General features: G+C 42.9%; 1 protein-coding gene across 3 annotated transcripts in view; it reads right to left on the bottom strand.

The window, feature by feature from the left end:
• KIF26B (kinesin family member 26B) overlaps positions 1–19,439 on the bottom strand; it is a 440,836-nt gene that overhangs the window by 157,602 nt on the left and 263,795 nt on the right. For all 3 annotated transcript variants that reach the window (XR_012902838.2, XM_075924899.2, XM_075924900.2), the window contains exon 5: positions 1,903–2,086. Coding sequence is in view for 2 of the 3 variants with exons in the window: in XM_075924899.2 (XP_075781014.1) it covers positions 1,903–2,086 (184 nt within the window). In the remaining variant the exon portion in view is untranslated. The remainder of the gene's footprint in view (positions 1–1,902; positions 2,087–19,439) is intronic.

Raw genomic sequence — 19,439 nt, 5'->3', positions numbered from 1 at the left:
GCCAGACCAGGTAACAAATGCATCATCAAAGTTAGGAATGGCTAAATCCTGGGTGAGGGTTTAGCCCTACCTAACTACCATAAAAAAGTCAGATCTCTTCTCTATTGATTCTCTAAACAGAAAACTCAGAGACTGAACACAGCCATGAATCCTGAAAGACTGGAACAGGGTTGCCAAAAAGGAAAGGATTTTGGAAGGGAGACTCTGAAAAGGCCAAGCCCACTGCAGCATCATACAATGAAGGTTAGAATCCAAATGATCCTGGGTGTTATTCCAGTTACTTCAGTGGATAGAATTTGGCTGTGCGTGAGAGTTAGACTGGATAGAAAAGTTGGTTAATGCAATGCTCTTCTGCGCCTATGGACACAGTTCCTTACTTAGGTTCCAAGTGAAAATGGCTTTCTTTGTAGATATCAAAAAATGATCATTCACCTGGCAGCCCATGTTCAACAAAGGCCCAAAGACAGAGTAGCAGGAGTGTTGCAGGTCAGGAATTAAGCATATTGGCAGTGACGTATGTGTACGTTTACATAGCTCTTTCCCATATTCTAAGCAGAAACCTGAAGCCCTTACCCAGGAAAAAATTCCCATTAAAGCCAACAGAAGATTTCTCTGAATAAAAACTGCATGATCAGGCCTAGTACTACTTTTGGTCTCTTGCTTCCATGAGCACATCCCTTACTATTCATAAATGCAAATTTATCCAGACAGAATTCATCTTGATTCTGAAAACATAAAACTCCTGGGAAGACAGAGAAAACTTTGCAGTGGAAGTCATTTAAAGATTACATCACTTAAAACAGAACTGTTCAAATCTTGTACCCTACTGTCATGCTAAATGCTTGGAACAATTAATAGTGGGAGCCTTATCTTTCTGCTACCACTGAAGTAATGGTACCAGGATCAGGCCCACATAGTACTTCTCATCCAACTTGAGAGTTTGGGTTGGAGAGGTGGATCCCATGAGCTCTCTAAGATGGGCAAAAACCATCCATGAAAATAACAGTTTTGTGAAAAAGCTGAAATCATTTTATTTCTTGGCTCTTTCCCTACGTGCTCAATGACAGCAATGGAAACAGAGGAGCACGTTCCGTATGGAGTATGCCAAACTGAACATTACCATTTCTCTGATAAAAAGGAATGAGAAATGCAATATTTTCACTGAAGACTTGATGAATACAGAGAAGCACAATGCACTAAAAACCTGCATGAGACTACCTTTATTAAGCAAATTTCTGTCTTGAGCAACTGTCCGAAAGTATTCCCAAAGGCAATGGGCCAGACTCACTCCTATGATTGCAGGGGGGTGAACTCTGCATGCACACAGGTATGTGTACTGGGGAGTTAGAGGAGGGATTATTCCTCAGGTAAGGCAAGCCCTGGGGTTTCAACCATGGAAGCGTACCATAGTGACCCAACAATGGAGGCTGGCTGGGAGAGAAGAGATAGCAATATAGTTTCACTCTAGCGTGGCGTTGCCATCATGAACTTAAGTATCTGTAGCCAATCAGTATACTAAAGTGGTTTAGCCATGTGGTGGGTATCGACTGACAGAAGATAAGACTGAGACATAACTGTTGATATAGAGACCAGACTACCGCAGGGCCCCAGGTGGAGTTGGGGTTGCAGATAACTCTGTCATCTCATCCCCATTCCACTTACTACAGCAAGGAGTTTGAAACCTGTGTTATCCCAAAAGGAGTGAGTCTGGTTCATTGAGCACAAGTTTGTTCCATCTTTATTAGAGGATTAAGCATTAAGCAACCCATTTGTCAGACCTTTGACTGGATACTGAACACAAGTTTTAGGGTACAGCAAAGAAAGAAAAACACAACTGGCTTCTGTGGGATGTTTTTCTCCTCTCAAAGGAAACAGTGATTTTAGAGATAGTCTGAGGCCTACCTTGCCCAACCCTGGGGTGTCTTTCACTTTGTTGACTGCCCTCAACAAACATGGTGGTGCAGGGGGTGGAGAAGTCTGGAGGATACTACTGAAGTTGGTAGAGAAGAGAGGTGATTCAGTCACAGATGATGTAGATGGCCTATGTTTCTTCTTTTTGGAAGATAGGTTCAACTTTTGAGCAGCTCTGTAGAAAATAACATGAAGAGTAAAATAAAAACTTTACAGAAAACAATGTTATAACTAAAGTATTCATCGCTTCTCATTTACAAGGAACCCCCAATGTTGATGTCATTGACTCCAAAAGTGATTCAGATCTCTTTTTACACCAATTTCCACTGGTATCACTCCAATGATTTCAGTGTAATTACCTTGGATTTACAGCAACATGCATTAAGTAGGATCAAAATCAGTCCCCTTTCTCTATACTTGTCCTCCACTTCAGCCTGCAGGAGATCTCCCGAATCCATAATTAAGTTAATGAGTGATACAGCAATTTATGTTATACATTTAAGTTCAATCATAGAACTGTGCTACTTCTGCTCACAAAAGATTGTTACCCATAAGCTTTTGGTTAGAGAATGAATAGCTGTGGAATGCTTGGATGTAAGCAGCCACTATTATGCTAATAATTAGTAAATATTCAAGTGAATTAACTGGCATGTAAGAAACCTTGCACAAGCAATTTTCAAATTCTACCACCTCATAAAAAAAAAGTTTAACATCTAAATGTGTGGTGACCAAAGTTATGCTATTTGCAAGAAGGTGGAAAGAAGCACACAAACAACAGATGTACTAACAATTTCATAGTTTAAATTTGACTTTGTTTTCATAACATAACTTTGGGAAGGAATGCAGCTTCTTTGTCCAGCCTTTGAATCGAAAAGCTAAGCTAACATTGACAATGCAATGACAGCTTCTTCCTCTACTGCAATTAACAATATTTGGTCACATTTTCTTATTTGCACAAATTTGTAATTTTGAAAAAAAGATTCAGCAATTAAACACACACGCTCTCACATTCTCCATGCTGTAGGCCTGATTAGGCAACCAAATAGAATGATCCATGTCTCCATTTTCCTAGTTGTAAAATAGGCATAATTATGGGGCACTCTTTTAGCTGGTGTAAATTATCACAGCTGCACGTATCCAAGCTGAGATGCATGTATCATTCTGAACTCTAGGGGTCTGATTCTCAATTACACCAAGGTCCTTTCCTGGAGACATCAAGTAAGTATGAATGTAATGTAATTTTTGCCTACTTAACTCCCATTTACCTTGCCAGAGATAAATGAGAATCAGAATCAAATCTAAATCCTGTCTGGCTTTTTTGTGATCAAAATTTAAGAATTATGAGATCCATACATACCAACCAAATCTAATGTTCAGAAATTGATTAAATCAATTTATTCCAAGAATACACACAGTAAAACAACATGTTCATATATACATTAATCTCAGCTTTGAGCATGTGTGTCCATACCAAGCAATTATTATTATCCCCATGTGATGGGCTGGATCACAGAGATACCTTTGAGAATATTACTTGATGATACCCTGAGCCCTCTGAAGTGCTGCACCCCTCTGCTCTGGTGACCAGAATCTTTGGTCTCCCCCAGCAAAGGCAAAGAGTTGGGGCAACAGCCTCCTCCCTTGCAGAGTAACACAGATACTGAGAACAGCTCAGCTCTGGGAAGGCTCAGTCACAGCGACTTGACAGCATCCAGGTGCACAACCCCAGTGGGACCAAAACCCAAAATAGATCCATTTCACTATGCACAAAGTTTATACAGCATGTGCTCATAAGATAGTTGCTCCCTTTATCAGTGAAAGATAAGATATGCACAGTTGTTGCCTTCCCCCAGGTAACAATTATTTACATTGGGTTTGATGATAAACAGAAATTTTACTAAGTATAAAAAGATTTATGTGGTTGCAATTGGTGACCGACAGATCAAAGTAAGTTAATAATCTAAAATAAAACAAAATATGGCAGTTAACCCATATACGCTAAGAGATGTTGTTACATGCAACTCTTTGCCCTAACAGTATTTTTGGTTATCTTTTCTCACAAGCTAAGCAGTCTTTTAGATTGGGCTTGAGATCCTCTCCCCGTTCAGTCTCAAGATGTTTCTAACAGTCACCTGGCTCAACTGCCAACTCCTGCTTTGTTTGGTTCCCTGCTCATAAATAGATTTTGCCCATGGCTGGAATCCTTTGTGCTCAGCTTCAACTCTTTTACACCACCATGGAAAAGTACTAAATTAAAAATGGATTCCAGCATCAGGTGACCTGGCCACATGTCTTGACAGGACCAACCATAATCTAGGTTTACAGGAAGGGGATTCACAGATCATTGTCTTGAGCACTGGACCATTTAGTTCCTAAAATACCACTCATGGCTTTCACTAGAAGACCTAGATTAATAAACAGGTTTACACATCATATTTCTAACTTCACATACAAGAATGATGCATGCACACAAATAGAATACACATATTGAGGGAATTACAGGCTCTCCAACGATAGGTTACATGTCCTAATTTGCATACAGTCTATTTAAGTTATGCATATGCATATTCAAAACCACATTTCCATAAACATATGGGGGCACAGCATTATACTCCATTTTACAGAAAGGGAAATTGAGGCAGAGAGCTTAAGGCTAGTGTTCTCTCTGATTTTGGTGCTCCATCCAATATGGCAACATCAAAAACCACTTTTGAAAATTCTGACCTAGGTGACAGCCAAGTGCTTTTAATAAGTCTGTGGAAAAGTTGGAGGAAGGAGTACGGAGGTCACCTGACTCCTAGTTCTGTGTCATAATCACAAGAATCTTCTCTTGTTCTAGCTCCTTGTCCATCCCCTTCCTCTAGTATCTGACTCCGATTTATAAATTTCCCTTTCAGGATCATCACTTCCTTCCTCAGAGAGAAGGCAGAAAAAGCAAACACTGAAAAGGTTGCCAAAAGAAATGTGCCACATTTTTTTCTTGTGCTACACCATTGCCTTGGCTTGAATTTCAGGTGTATTCATGAGAGGGTTTGTAAAGCTGTTCATTCTGAATCAGTTTTCAATGGGTCCTGGCCTAAGTACACCGACACCTTTATTTCAGGCAAAATGATGTACTGAACATAACTGCAGCGCAGGCTAGAAATCTCAGCTACTAACCCTGAAAAATCTACTACTGTGGTTATTTCTTCAGACTCAGCAGTCTATGCATAAAGACAAGCAACTGCTCAGTACACCTTAGGCCAAATTACACCCTCAATTGCACCCATGCAACTGCATAAATTCACGCCTACGATAAAAGTCAAGTGGGTAGCGTATTTCTTCAGAAATGTATTCTTAGTTCTCAGTCATTCCTTCTCTCATGCCACTTTATTCTTCCCTAACATTACTGTGTTCCAGTTTTTTATACTGATAGTATAAACCTCCTAAACTGCTTCTTCAGTCAATGAAGTCCATGGCTGACATTTTTCTTTAAAGGGGGGAAAAAACATTTATAAAATATCTGGCATTTTCCAAACTTCAGAACTATATCCTGGTCTGACAGACATAACCTTTGGGATGGTATTCAAGAAAAACCCTGGATTTTTGGCCTGCAACTGACAAAATTTATTTTAGAGCAACATGCTTCCATCTCAGGCTACGTCTACACTGGCCCCGTCTTTGGAAGAGGCATGCTAATTTAGAACTTTGGAATAGGGAAATCCGCGGGGGATTTAAATATCCCCCGCGGGATTTAAATAAACATGGCCGCCGCTTTTTTCCCGGCTTGGGGAAAAGCCGGAGAAGAGCGTCCAGACTGGCGCGATCCTCCGGAATAAAGCCCTATTCCGGAGGATCTCTTATTCCTACTTGAAAGTTCTAAATTAGCATGCCTCTTCCGAAGAAGGGCCAGTGTAGACGTAGCCTCACTGTTTTATGGTTTTTCTCCTTACTTTTGAAAGGTGATCAAGAAGGCAGTAACTGGACAAGTGCCAAGCCCAAGGCTTCTGAATGAAGAGATATTTTCAACTGGCTTTAGGCTGCATGATGATTCTAGTTTGCATTACAGATTCATTTATTTGAATGGCTTTTTGCATGACGGCCCTAAAATGGTCAGTATGGCCAGCTATCAGATGCTTTAGAAATAGCTAGTCCCAAGGCAACGTTGACTTGACGGTGTGGATTAGTGAGGGTGGGTGGAGTTGTATCACAGTGGTGCCACTCATTTTTTTTCAGGAAATATAGTTTATGGCTTTGCATTATCAGCTCTGAGGGCTCTCATACCTAGAATCCCCAGAGATTTGTTATATTGATTCATGTTAATGCCTGGTGGATGGGACTCTAATCTAGGAGACTTGGATTCTGTTCCAGCTCTGCCACAGACCAGCTATGAGATCTGGACAAGTAACTTCATCCTTCCGTGACTCAGTTTCCCCTCCTACCAATTAACTGTGGAGTGTAAGTGCTTCAGCTCTTCTCTTACTATCTTCTCAGTATCTATCTGATCTTACTTGGAGCTAGGGTTGCCAGAGAGTTTCAACAAAAATATTGCCATTATATCACAATCTACATTACATCTTATTTATATTTTTTCATTTATATTTTTTCAATTTGTTTCCTGACCAGAAAGCTCAAATACTGGACTGTCCAGTTCAAAACCGGACACCTGGCAACCCTACTTGGAGCCTTAATACTATGGTAAGAAAAATGGTAATAATGGCAGCATAGCCCTATAGATCATGAGTAAGCCTACAATAACCAGATCTATATTACCATCTCATCTGATCCTAACAATTCCAGCATTAAAAAGTTCCATTCTTGAGACCTGTATATAGTATTAGGGACTTTGGGGAAAGCCTGGAGCTCCATGGTCCAGGATCTCACTGCAGGACTAGAGCCCAAAACTGCAGAAAGAGTATTCGAAAGCTGCTCAAAGTTCAATCTAAATAAAATAGTAGGACTGGTGGTAGGAAAGGGGAAATGTTTTGAAGATCTAACTTGCCTGGTGGTTTTGCTCTGCAATCAAGAGGTGCCTTTCTAGACAGCCTGTCAGGGTTCACTATTTTGAGGGGTCGTTTTGCAGCAAATTTACCAGAGAAGACCATGTTCCTGTGGGAATCAGGAATGACTTTTCATCTCCTAAATATTGAGATACTCTCCTCTTCCCCCCACTATCACTGTAATATGCAGAGGGATTTTTCAAAGGGGATCAGTGGTCAGCTATCAGCTCTCACTGAAGTCCATTCATAATTGATAAGGACTTTGGAAAAGCCAAAGACCTCACTAGGGTTTATTTAAAAATATAAGAAATTGCATAGAGATTATTTCTTAGGGGTTAGAAGGGCAAAATACATTGCTCAGAAACTTGTTAAGAGGCAGCAATGAAAAGATAGCCTCAAGAGCTCAATTTCTAACAAGGAAGGAAGTGAATAGCGGAATGACCCAAAGGCTTGTCCTATGAAACCCATTCTTCATGTTTAATACTAATTAGAATGTAGGAGAACACAAGGTGGCAATGTTTGCAAATGACAATATTATTTATGTGAATCAAACCTGGAGACATTTGGGGAAAACTTCAGAGGAACCTAGCAAAGCTCGATCATTGAGCAACAGTAAAAACTCAGCATTGACAAGTACAAGTTAATGCACAGTGGAAGGATCAGCTTTAATTACTTATATACATTGAGAGCTTCTAAATTAATTGCAGCTGCTCACCAAAAAGAGACTTTAGTATTGTGGACAACTCAATAGAAACAACTGCTTGCTGCAAAGGAACGTTTGAAAAGGCAACCAACATGTGAGGCTACACAGTGACACAGATAGAGGATAATACAGAAGATGCCATTGTATACATGTGGAGGGCACAGAATCATAGAAATGGTGGGCTGGAAGGGACGTCAAGAAGTTATCTTGTCCCACTTTAAGGCAGGATGAGCAAAATACTTACACCATCTCTCGCAGATTCTTGTCTAATCTGTTCTAAAAAATCTCCAGTGATGGGGATTTTAGTGTTAGCAATGCTCATTAAACGCACAGGTTTAATTATTTTCCTTATCTTTATGTACAAATTTCGTTTCACAACAGTAATATTGTACCCTTAGGTGTGCAAGTAACTGCTTAGCAGGTTGTGAGTAACAGCTCTTCAGGGGAAGGACCAAGTTCACATTCAGACCCATGGAGATTAGTACACCTCTGTAGTAGTTAAAATGCTACTCTCCATTCATCCAGAAATGCATTGCCTTCTGTTTCTTACACCTTAATAAGAAAATGGATAAAAATTGTATTTAGAAAGCAGCACCTTTCCCAAACACCCTGCATATTTACTCAGTGACATTTTAAAAATTAATATTGCAACAACCAAGGAAATTGTTACCCCCCTCTACTCCCGCCCATGTTTTTGTTTAAACAACATTTTCACACATGGCCACTAACAGTGGTTGGAGTCATTTCTGGGTGTCCAACTTGAAATGGCTATCAATGGCAGTTCAATGGTGTCAAGTGGGATGCCCAAAATCAGCAGCCCCCTTTTTTAAAATCTAGGCAATACTTTCTGCTGCAGCAAAAGCAGACACTGTTATTGCCACCTATTGGAAGAGATGTAATCTGCAAGAGTCTTGCTAATTGGTGTAATGCCAGATAAAGGTATGCTGGAAGCCTGCAGTTTGTTTTGATTATTTCCAATTGAAGTGTTGGCAGATATGATTTGCATGCTGTGTGTTTTGTTTGGGATACATGCATTCATTTTAAAATGAGTCATCGCAGCACGTTGGTCCAGAAAAAGAAGTGGCTTGAAATAAACTAATAAAGGTAAGAGACAATAGAGTGTACAGTAAGATGACAAACATTATACTTCTCATTATTTCCAAAGCTCTGCCTTAGGGTGAGATCATTCTTCTGGCACTGTTACTATTTATTATCACTGTCAGAACTCAGAAGCTTCAATTAAGACTGGACTCCCATTGTGGCAGGCAGTGAGGGCGGTGGTCCTTGAAATGCCTATGCCTCAGCCTGATACCATTTCAATAGCTCTGCAGACTAGTGATTCCTTCCAGTGACCAATTTTCAGCAGTTTACAAAAGTTAGGACAAAATATTGCTTTTTTGCTTGCTTGTTTGTTTTTGTTTTGTGAAGCCAGCAGGAACACTGGGTTAAGTCACGAAAGTCAGACACCACTAGTTTTCAGGAACACAGGTCACTACTAAGAACCGGTTTTCTTTTGTTAGGTCCTCAGGCACTAATCTGTACCAATAATGCTGGCTCCACATTTTACTGTGAGTTAACGCCATCCTCTAGAGGTTCTTAGTGTGTTTTTGTGTTTGCTCTTAGTCTATTTTGATTTTAAGTGCCTCAGTGCACAGACCTCGTTTTCCTGTATTCTTCTTAAGCTCTGAGGACAGGAGGTAATTAACAAAAATCAATCACAGAATCAAAGGACTTTATAGGATTTTGAGAGGTCTTCTAGTCCAGTTCCCTGCACTGAAAGCAGGACTAAGTATTATCTAGACTAGAGGTTCTCATAACAAAATTTGTAGTGGCCTCAAAGCATGGTCACCAATTTACGCTGGTGTCTACTGTGAGCTTTTTCCCCATGAAATAAGTATTATTTTAGGAAAAAACAAACATACACATACACATGTCCAAATCATTGTAATTTATTTATGCAGAGTTTTTTTGCCCACTCGATAATAAAAATAACATGCAGCTGCCTCTATTCTTTACTGGACTGAAACAGAATAGAAACACAAAAAAGGTGCTTTACATGCTCTTGTCTTTGTTGTTGTTTATTTTGCTTTTTTGGTTGTTGGTTTTTTTAAGACTATATAACTAGGTAAGTCTGCTTCTGTGAAAAGTGAGATTTGTATGTTGGTTAACATCACTTCTCACTGCTTCACAGCTTAGCTAACAAGTCTGCTGCTGTAAAAAGTGACATTAACCAACATACAAATCTCACTTTTCACAGCAGACTTGAATAGCAGCCCTGGCAAGTCAGGGAACAAATTAAACTTTGGATTGGGAGGTGGACAGGGAGGCAGTGGGAACAGCTGGAGCCAGCCACCAGTCATCTTAGGGCTGAAACCAGAAGCCTGAGTCCCACCACCCTGGAGAAGTTGGGGAAATCACATCAGCTGTCTGCTCCTCTGGTCTTTGTGGCTCCAAGAGGGAAACAGAACCCAACCACTCCTGATGGCCCCAGGGGAGGGGCTGCTGCTGCTTTGCTCCCCTCACCCCTACCCCCACCCCCACTGAGAAGGCTGTGACTACAAGAAAAGCTCTTGGTGGCCTCATGTGACCATGACAGCCATAATGGAGAAATACTGATGTAGAAAATCCCTGACAAAGGTTCGCCTAACTGTCTCTTAAAAACCTCCCATGACAGAGATTCCACAATCTCCACAAGCAATATATTGGGAATATAGAATAATATCTTGCCACAAGGGGCTAAACTGTTACTTCACAACCTGTCTTGAATCAAGAGCTTAACATAGGTGCATCGCTCCAACAGCAGATCAGAGCATGAATGGTTATCCACAGAATCTCTCGCAGGTGGAGAAGTAATTTACTTCACCTCTTTCCATGGAGTCACTTAATTGCTCTGTGAGTTTGGCGGGTGAGTAAATGAGGGGAAGAGGAGCCCAATCAGGGTTTCTTCCACTCTAGATCCTTTCCACCCTCATCCAGGCAGCAAGGTGATTAGCCACCATCCCACCTGAAATTACAATCTAAGCACAGCCAGAGAAGACGACGACTTTTAGGGTATGTCTAGACTGTGGGGGTTTTCTGGGATACCCATAAAATCTCTGCTGTGTCCAGGGAATGCGTTTGCTCTCCCCCCCCCCATTTTTTTTTTTTTTTTTGCAGAAGAGGAAACACGCTCTTTCGGGGAGACCTATATACCTCTTCCAGAAAAGCAATCAGAAAAAGCTACGTAAATTGCGGAGCACAATTTGCGTAGCTTTTTCTGAAAAAAGGCTATAGTGCAGACCTTGCCTTACCCTGCCTTCCATTTCAGCCAAGGCAATGCTGTGAGAGAAATCCAGAATGGAATAAGCTTAATCAGCTGAAAGCTTCCTGGTTTTGCAGGTTGCTGTCAGGCCCTTCGTGTTTGTGTTTCATTATTTTGCAATATCTTTAGAATCTGGACACAATTTGAGCTTTCTGCTTGCACTGTAAAAGATGCCATAAACATGTCTCTAATGCCCAGTAAATACTGGGGCCTTATTGTTTCCTTTATGTTTATGTATGCAGTCAATTTCATAACAACAATAAAGCTATCCAGGCTGCACATTTCAGAGCAATCTTTTTCTTCATGTGTGGTTAAATGCACACATAGACCTCAGGCAGGGTTTTAATGACTGGACTCTGATTACCCAGAAATTCACTGTTGTGATTTACTCCTAAATTGTAACAGACTGTAAAATAAGTCCAAATCCTTCAATGCATGATTAGAGCCGGACCCCAGAAAGTCAGAGCCCTTCTTCTCACAGCAAAAACTCACTGAAATCAGCAGGCTTGATGCCAGTTTCAAATTAGAAAATCCACCAGCTACAATAGAGATATTCTTGATTTATGCCAGAATAAGCGAAATCAGAATCTGGCCAAATGAGACCCCTCCCATGAGATATGTCTTCACACAAGAGCTCCCAGCTCTGGGTGGATCTGCAGCAAAATAATGAATCCAGCACATGCTCTCTGCTTATTGCAGACAAGGGTCTTAAATAGATAACTGAGGTTGCCCAGCAAAACTCATCCAAGTTAAACTAAAGAGACTCTGCAAGGGGCTGAGGCAATCATAAATATACACCCGGTCCTGTGTCAAACCTGCCCCACTTGGGCAATGGACTTGATAAATTTACTTCTCATGTGCTACTGTCCAGATCCAGCGGGAGCTGAAACACAAGCATCGTTTTAAGTACATGAAGAGTCCCACTGACTTCCCGGGGAGTACACATGTGCTAAAGTTATGCACGTGCTTAAGTGCCTTGCTGTAGCTGGGCCTAAATTTTCCATTCACACAAGCTGCCAAATTGGGGCCATTAGGCCCCGCTCTACTCTGCCATGGAAAATGAGGTTGGCCCTCTTTAAAGGGGCCAAATGTTATTTACAATAAACATAGGATTCTCCTGTTTAAGGGCCAGACTATGGAACCCTTAGTTACACCACTAAATATTCTCCTCTATTAATGAGGCTAATCTCCTCCTAGTACTCTCCCTTCACTGTCAAGGACCCACTAATTTGACATACCACCTGATAAAAATGACCAGAGTCAAGAGTGCGATATGTAATCACCTTCTGCACTGTTGAGCTACTGATTTCTTAGAGATTCATGATGACTGGGGGGTAGTTCACTCTGACACTCCCCCTTTTCGGAGCGGGGAGGGAAGCCAAATAATAGTGCTCAGAGTGCTGCACTGTAACTCCCCCCTGTGGACAAGGTCCGAAATTTGTACTAACGTAGTCCTCTTCTGACACCCGTTGGTTTGGTCCAGCATGGTGATGTATTTGGCCTCTAGCAGCTTGTCCATTCTGGGCATGCAACACACAATACACTTCAAAATAGAATTAATGGTTTTGAAATTGAAGAACTGGGTGAAGCCATGTGGCTCACCTACCAATATGATTGGAGAACTCCTATCACTATGGAACTGGGAGTTAACTGAGGAGTTAGCGTATGTACTGCATGGAGTTCTCTGGTCTTGGAACTCGTTACTCCCATAGCTCCTGGATTAGGACCAAGGTTTGGAGTTCCTATTTCACAACTTCCCACATCTTCAAGACTCCATTCTTACACAGTGATAGGGTGAGTGATAGGGCAGAGATGAAAATCATGTCAAAACAGATGCAACAAGTTGCTTGCACTTGGACTTTGTGTGTTGGCAGAAGATTTTTCCCCATTAAGTATGTAGGCTCTGCTGCCTGAGAGGTAGCTGGGGCTCTGACGGACACGGGTGGACAAGGTGTTATGAACAAGAGCTTACAGGCCCTCCTCGCTTTCAAAAAGATTTTATGAATAATGTGCGTCCAATTGCCTCAGCTCATATTCAATAGTTGCACCTGCCATACTGTTCCCAGGGCCCCCGCCATTTGGCCAAAAGCTAGAACTCTGGGGAGTAATAGGAAAGCACAATCACATTCAAACCAGCCCCTTATCGGTATTCCTATTCCTGTACCTGTCTGGCATTAAGAAGATTCTCTTCTGTGAAAGTGCCTGGAGCCTTTCCCGTATTAGCGTATGTACTGCATGAAGTTATCTGGTCTGGGAACCTGTTCCTTGCACAGCTCCTGGGCTAGGACTAAGGCACTTTGGGGCTGTCTCCCAGCAGAAGTTTCAAGAGTGAGGCACCTGAGCCCAATTTGGAGAACCTCATACAGCAAACAGTGGGACGGGAGCGCCAGATGAAAACTATCCTGAACGGGCTACATAACTCCTTCCTGGCTACATCAGTCTTCAGAGGAGGTTGGTTTAATTGCATATATCATTTTCTCTAGCTCTATCTAGGCAGGTTTACATGTCCCTCACCAGCTAAACCAAGACACCCCTAAGAGGCTGCACATTGACTGCCCTGCTGGGTCAGTGGCCACAGTCATGCTGTGAATGGGAGCATCAGAAACAGGTGCCTGGAGCAGCTTGTGAAAGCGTATTACTTCAAGCCCTACAGTGCGAGGACCCACAATTTGCTGCCATTTAAAAACAGTCCTTAGAGTGACAACAAATTATTTAATTGGAGGTTTCATGGAGTTTATAGAATTTGGGTTCTTTCGCATCCACAGATACTGAAATCAGACCACAAAGCAAAACAAACTAATCTTGCTTTCTTGTGCTCCAGTGAGTGTAACACACTCGTAACATCAAGAGCGAAAGCTACCAGCACACAGAACTACCACCTATTTTACTGCTGTTTAACATTCTGGCTCACAGAAGAACTAACATAGATACTAAGCTTTATATTTTTCATTCTCTTGTTGATATTTTGAAAACCAGCAAATAAAAACAGCTGGCTATGTCACGAACACAGAGAAATGCAACACAGTAAGGACCACAGCTAACAGGCAACCTCTTATTTTAAGTTACAGCTTTAAAGTAGCTCCAAGACTTCCTTTACATCTTTGCCTAAATGCCCACCTCTAGGAGACGACAAGATTTCTCATAGGGTGGAGTTTTTCTGTTTTGTTTTGATTTGATTTTTGTTTTGGTGACTGCTTGAAAACAGGCTCAACTGCACATGAATATTAAAAGCTCCCTGTTCCAGTTGTTGGGTAATTTTTCCAATATGGAGCCAAGCATCCATATGACCTGCATTTGCTCTCAGTACAGGCAGTCCCTGGGTTACGTACAAGATAGGAAACTGTAGGTATGTTCTTAAGTTGAATTTGTATGTAAGTCGGAACTGGCGTCCAGATTCAGCTGCTGTTGAAACTGACCAGTGGATGACTACAGGAAGCCCGAGGCAGAGCTGCTCTGCCCCAGGCTTCCTGGAATCAGCCGCTGATCAGTTTCAACAGCGGCTGAATCTGGACGCCTGGGACAGAGCAGCTGGGGCGCTGCCGGGTAGGTCCCCGCAGTGCCGCACCTCGGTGCTGCGGGGACCAACCCGGCAGCACCCCAGCTGCTCTAACCCAGGTGTTCCCAAGTCAGCCGCTGCTGAAACTGACCAGCGGCTGACTTGGGGACGCCTGGGGCAGAGCAGCTGGGGTGCTGCCGGGTTGGTCCAAGGAGCGGCGCTGCAGGACCAACCCGGCAGTGCCCCAGCTGCTCTACCCCAGGCATCGGCGAGAAAAGCCTGGTCTGCTGGGGGGGGGTGCACTAGCTGCACCCCAGCAGACCAGGGAAACGTGGGCGGTGGGACCGCCGAGACACGCCGCGGTCCCGCCGCCCGCGTCCGCCGCGGCTTTGCTCCGCGTCTCCCTGTTCTGCTGGGCCCCCCCAGCAGAACAGGGAGACGCGGGGCAGCTTTTCTCGCCGCCGAGGATGTGGGCGGCGGGACTGCAGCGCGTCTGGGCAGTCCCGCCGCCCGCGTCCTCCGCAGCGAGAAAAGCCCCGTTCGTATGTAGGGATCCGACGTAAGTCGGATCCACGTAACCCGGGGACTGCCTCTACTCTGATTCCTCCTAGTCTGAGAGCATATTTCCAAAGACGATGAGCTGGGTTGGCCGCGTCTATGGAACGACAATGAAAACAGCATGTTGGGGAGTCCAAGACAAAAGGCACCTCAGAGCTCAAAAGCATGCTGCTGGGTTTTCTGAAATGTTTCATTTTTCCTGGTGACTCATATTACAAATAAACTCTAGTTTGTTAAAAAAAACCAATTGTAGCTCCATTTTCTCCACAGAGCAATTTAGCTCTTAAATTTGCTTGAAAATTTTATTTTTATTGATGTGATAACAGAACAGACTAAATTGGACTTCCACAATGGCAGATACGGTACAAACATAAAACCTAATCCCTGCACCCACATACATACAAACTCAATGGACAAAACAGACAAAAGAAACATTATCATCCCAGATTTACAGTTAGGGATCTGAGGCACAGAGAGATTAAATGACTGGCGCAAGGCCATCTGGAAAGCTACACACCCTGGTAAGCCCAACTTCAGTACAAGGCAAACTGGGTTTAAAAAAGAATAAGTAAGTTCATGGAAAATAGGTCCATCGATGGCTATTACCCATGCTGGTCAGGGGTGCAATCTCATACTCTGGGTGACCCTAAACCTGTAGTCACCAACCGCTCGATTGCGACTCACTGGTCAATCCTGGAGCCTCTGCCAGTCGATCATGATCTCCAACATGAAAGTCCAGCGGTGCAGCACGGCACTTAGGCAGGCTACCTGCCTGACCTGGCCACATGCCACTCCCAGAAGCATCTGGCTTCTGGCATGTGTCTGCGGCTGCTGGCAGGAGGGTGAAGTAGTTCCACACACTGCCCCTACCCCTAGCAACATCCTGGCCAATGGGAGCTGAGGGGGCAGCGCTTGCAGACATGGGCAGCGTATGGATACCTGCAGCCCTTTTCCCAGCAGCCATGTGAGTAGGGCAGGGAGGCGGCCTGCCTGAGCTCCCTGCAGCATCGTCTCTGGTAAGCACCTCCAGGCTGGAGCCTCCACCTCACATCCCTCCTGCACTCAAACTCCCTCCCAGACTCAGCCTCCACACCCCTCACCCACTCCTACACCCCAATCCCCTGTCTCAGGCTGCACCCAGAGCCCCTATTACAACTTCAAATCCCCTGGCCCCAGTCCAGCCCCTGCATCCTCTCCCACACCCCAACTCCCTCCCCTAGCCCAGTGATAGTGAGTGAGGCTTGAGGTCAGCAAGCAACAGAGGGTGGGGAGAATGGAGTGAGTGGGGTGGGGCCTTGGGGAAGGGGCAGGGTAGAGCCTGGGTTGATCTTAAATTCAAAAACTGATCTTGTGTGTAAAAAGGTTGGTGATCAATGCCCTCAACCTTTGAATGCCCAAAAGCTGGGTCTCAGCAACAGGAAATGGATCACTTGATAAACTGCCCCGTTCAGTTTACTCCCTCTGAAGCAGTGGCATTGGCGACTGTCAGAAGACAGGACACTGGGCTTGATGGTCTCACTCAGTATGGCCAATCTTAAATCTATGGCAGAGACATGAGGACAACCCAAGTCTCCTGAGCCCCACTCCAGTGCTTTACACACAAGCCAGTCCTTCCTCTCTAGGGATGTCTTGGGAAGCAGTTTCACAAACTGCTTAACCCCCTGCCTGCCCACTGATTTCAGCTGGATTCCAGTGTTTTGCAGGAGCAGGCGCCGGTTCCTTGAGCAGTTGCCCTTGCCATTCTTTAATTGTGCTGCAAACTAAATTATTTAGAGAAAGATGAGGTTGGAAAGCATTAGCCTTGTTAGCATGTAGGGTTGTCATTAAATAAACCTTTTGTTCTTACTTTTCTATTTGCAATCAAGTGAAATGAAAAATGACATGAAATTAAACACATCACCCAAAGTAGTAATTCATTGCATGAAAGCAGTAAACTGTATAGAGGTGCAATTAGATACTAAAAGGCAGAATTTGCAAAGGACACAAAGCCCTTAATCTGCAGCTCTTCTTCACTTGTTACCAATAGGTCTTTCACTGAAAATCAAATTAATTTTCAATTCTGGGGACATTTCTCATGGATTTGGGCCTGCTGATTAATTAAGCAAAAATATGACATTTAGTTTTGTTTTCCAAGAAAAGCAATTTTTAAAAAAATCAATTTTTCTCTCTCTTTCTGCTAAAAGACGGTATTTACAATAGGTCACAAATTACAGACCACAGTGGCTCCATTAAATAAGGCACCTGACTGGTTCAAGGAGAGAGGCAAACCCTACAACATACACACCAAGGTGGCTTTGCTCTTTCATTTTGCATAGATTCCAGAGTAGTGATTGACCTCTAACCCTTCTCCCCAATGACACACACATGCAGGCCTCCAGCACAGTCAAGGAACTGCTCTTTCCCACCAATTAGTAGATGACATCCCCTTTTATATCTCTCATCCATCAGGACAAAACATTGCTACCGCCCAGCTGACCCATGGGCCACGTCCAAAAGAAATAAGTTCCTGATTCCTGAACACAGAAAAACAGTGAGGCATTAGCAGAAACCTTGACTGCACCCATTGTTCTCACAGAGCATCCACGTAAGCGCAGGTTCAGAAGTAGTTCTGGATTGTGACACTTTGTAGCTATTACACAACCAAACAGCAACCCAGAAATCCCTTTTTCCTATTTAAACTTAGCCAGAGGTCTAACACTATGATGCAAATTTAGCTTTGGTAATCTATGGCTCTATCATTTCCAGGCTGGCCTAATGCAATATGCTCTTGCTAGAGCTAACCAAGAATGCCGTACACAGAAAGATCAACTAGTGCAGCATGTCACACTTTCTTTCCAAATCCACAAATGCAAGTCCTACCTATCTTCTGAGCTCTACCCTGACACCCCATACCTACTTAAAAGTCCTGGTCTCACCTTCAAAGCATATAATAGGCTTGGAGCAAGTTAGGTTGGGGACCAGCTGAACCTCAACTCGCTTTCAAGAACGCTATACACAATATGAGTAATGCAAATGACAGGAGTTTGGCTAAAGCTATCAGTAGCTGAGGGCAGGGTGATCTTGCTGGAAGGCCCTCAGCTCCCTTATGGCACTTTGTTTTCCTGCCACAATTCAAGCATAGTCACCTGTTTCTGCAGTACTAGCTTTAGGACGCCTCTTCGATAATCGATATGCGACATCCAATAAAAGGAACACAGTGGGAAGATCACGGACAATGCTTTTAGTGGCACTGAAATGACGTTTTTAACAGTTCCTGTTCTGGGTGCCTAGCTTTAGACATCCATAGACAGATGGAGTTCATCACCATGGCCAAAGCACAGCGTGTGATCCCATGCAGTTGCCCAATGCCCCTTGCAGACATGTTCTCCCTATCTGATATAAAGATTAAGCTTTGAATTAAGATGCAGGATTGCATGTCAGGTTCTGTTTTTTTCTTTTCTCACTTTTAAAGATGAGGGCAACTACAGTCAGCTCCATTTCTGTTTTTCCATGGAGAGAGAACACAACATGTATTTCTCATAACAAATGACTCCTGTATCAGGTTAGAGGAAACAAAGATAGAAAAACACTCCAGGATTAATTCACCGCTGTATTGCTCTCTTTTTATGCTCGTTAGACTCCACTAATTTCAACAGAATTCTAATGGCAGAAAACTGGAGTGATACAGTGGCAAATCAGACCCTCCATATGCAAGAGACCACAGTGACTTGCCCTATGGTGCTGCCCCAGAAACAGAAAGCAAAGCAGCAGCTGCCTCACAACAGAGGCACTCTACATTTAAAGGTGCCAAACACAAAAAAAGAGAATGACAACACAGCTTAGAATTTTTCAGTTAGAAACACACCCCAACTAAGTTTTTGTAAACTGGAGGTTAGTTGTGGGTTCCTAGCAAGCTGACAATCAGCACAAAACAGAGTAAAGGGTTGGCATCCTATTTAGGTCCTTGACCAACATTTACTGTTAAATATTGATGTCAAGTGTCAGCTAGTAAAAACAGTTAAAAAGCCACTTCTGACTGAGGCCTCTATGTGTTGCTGCAATACAAACTCAAAATAATTGTAACAAAAACAGTTAAGTTATAAAATAGCAGCTAAAGCAATATAGAACATCTTATCCCCAGGAAATACACTAAAATGTTAGCAAATTCCCTATGCACAGCTTCTCTAGTACTGGGCTATACAACATTTGGTGGGGTCCAATGGAAGGTTATCTTTTCATTCATTGTGCTTGCGTACACTAAAAGAGGGCTGTAAGTTTCATTCCATCCAATATGTTCTAGAGTTGAGAAAGGAGTGACCAAGATCTTTCCTAGCATGGCATGGCTTGGCATGGCATCATATGATGGATAACATCACACCTAGGATGTTATGATTCAAGTAGTTTCTGATGCTTTATAAGGTTATGTTTAAAAGTCAATCTGATTTTGTAAAGTTTATACTACTGTTGACCTTTAGCAAAAAGACATTCCCTGTCTTGCCATTTATAGAAATT

The sequence above is a fragment of the Pelodiscus sinensis genome, chromosome 3 (genome assembly GCF_052426305.1).
Source record: "Pelodiscus sinensis isolate ZL-2025 chromosome 3, ASM5242630v1, whole genome shotgun sequence".
NCBI classification, from domain to species: domain Eukaryota; kingdom Metazoa; phylum Chordata; order Testudines; family Trionychidae; genus Pelodiscus; species Pelodiscus sinensis.
Note: the sequence above shows the minus strand (reverse complement) of the source record. Positions and strands in the feature narration are given on the sequence as shown.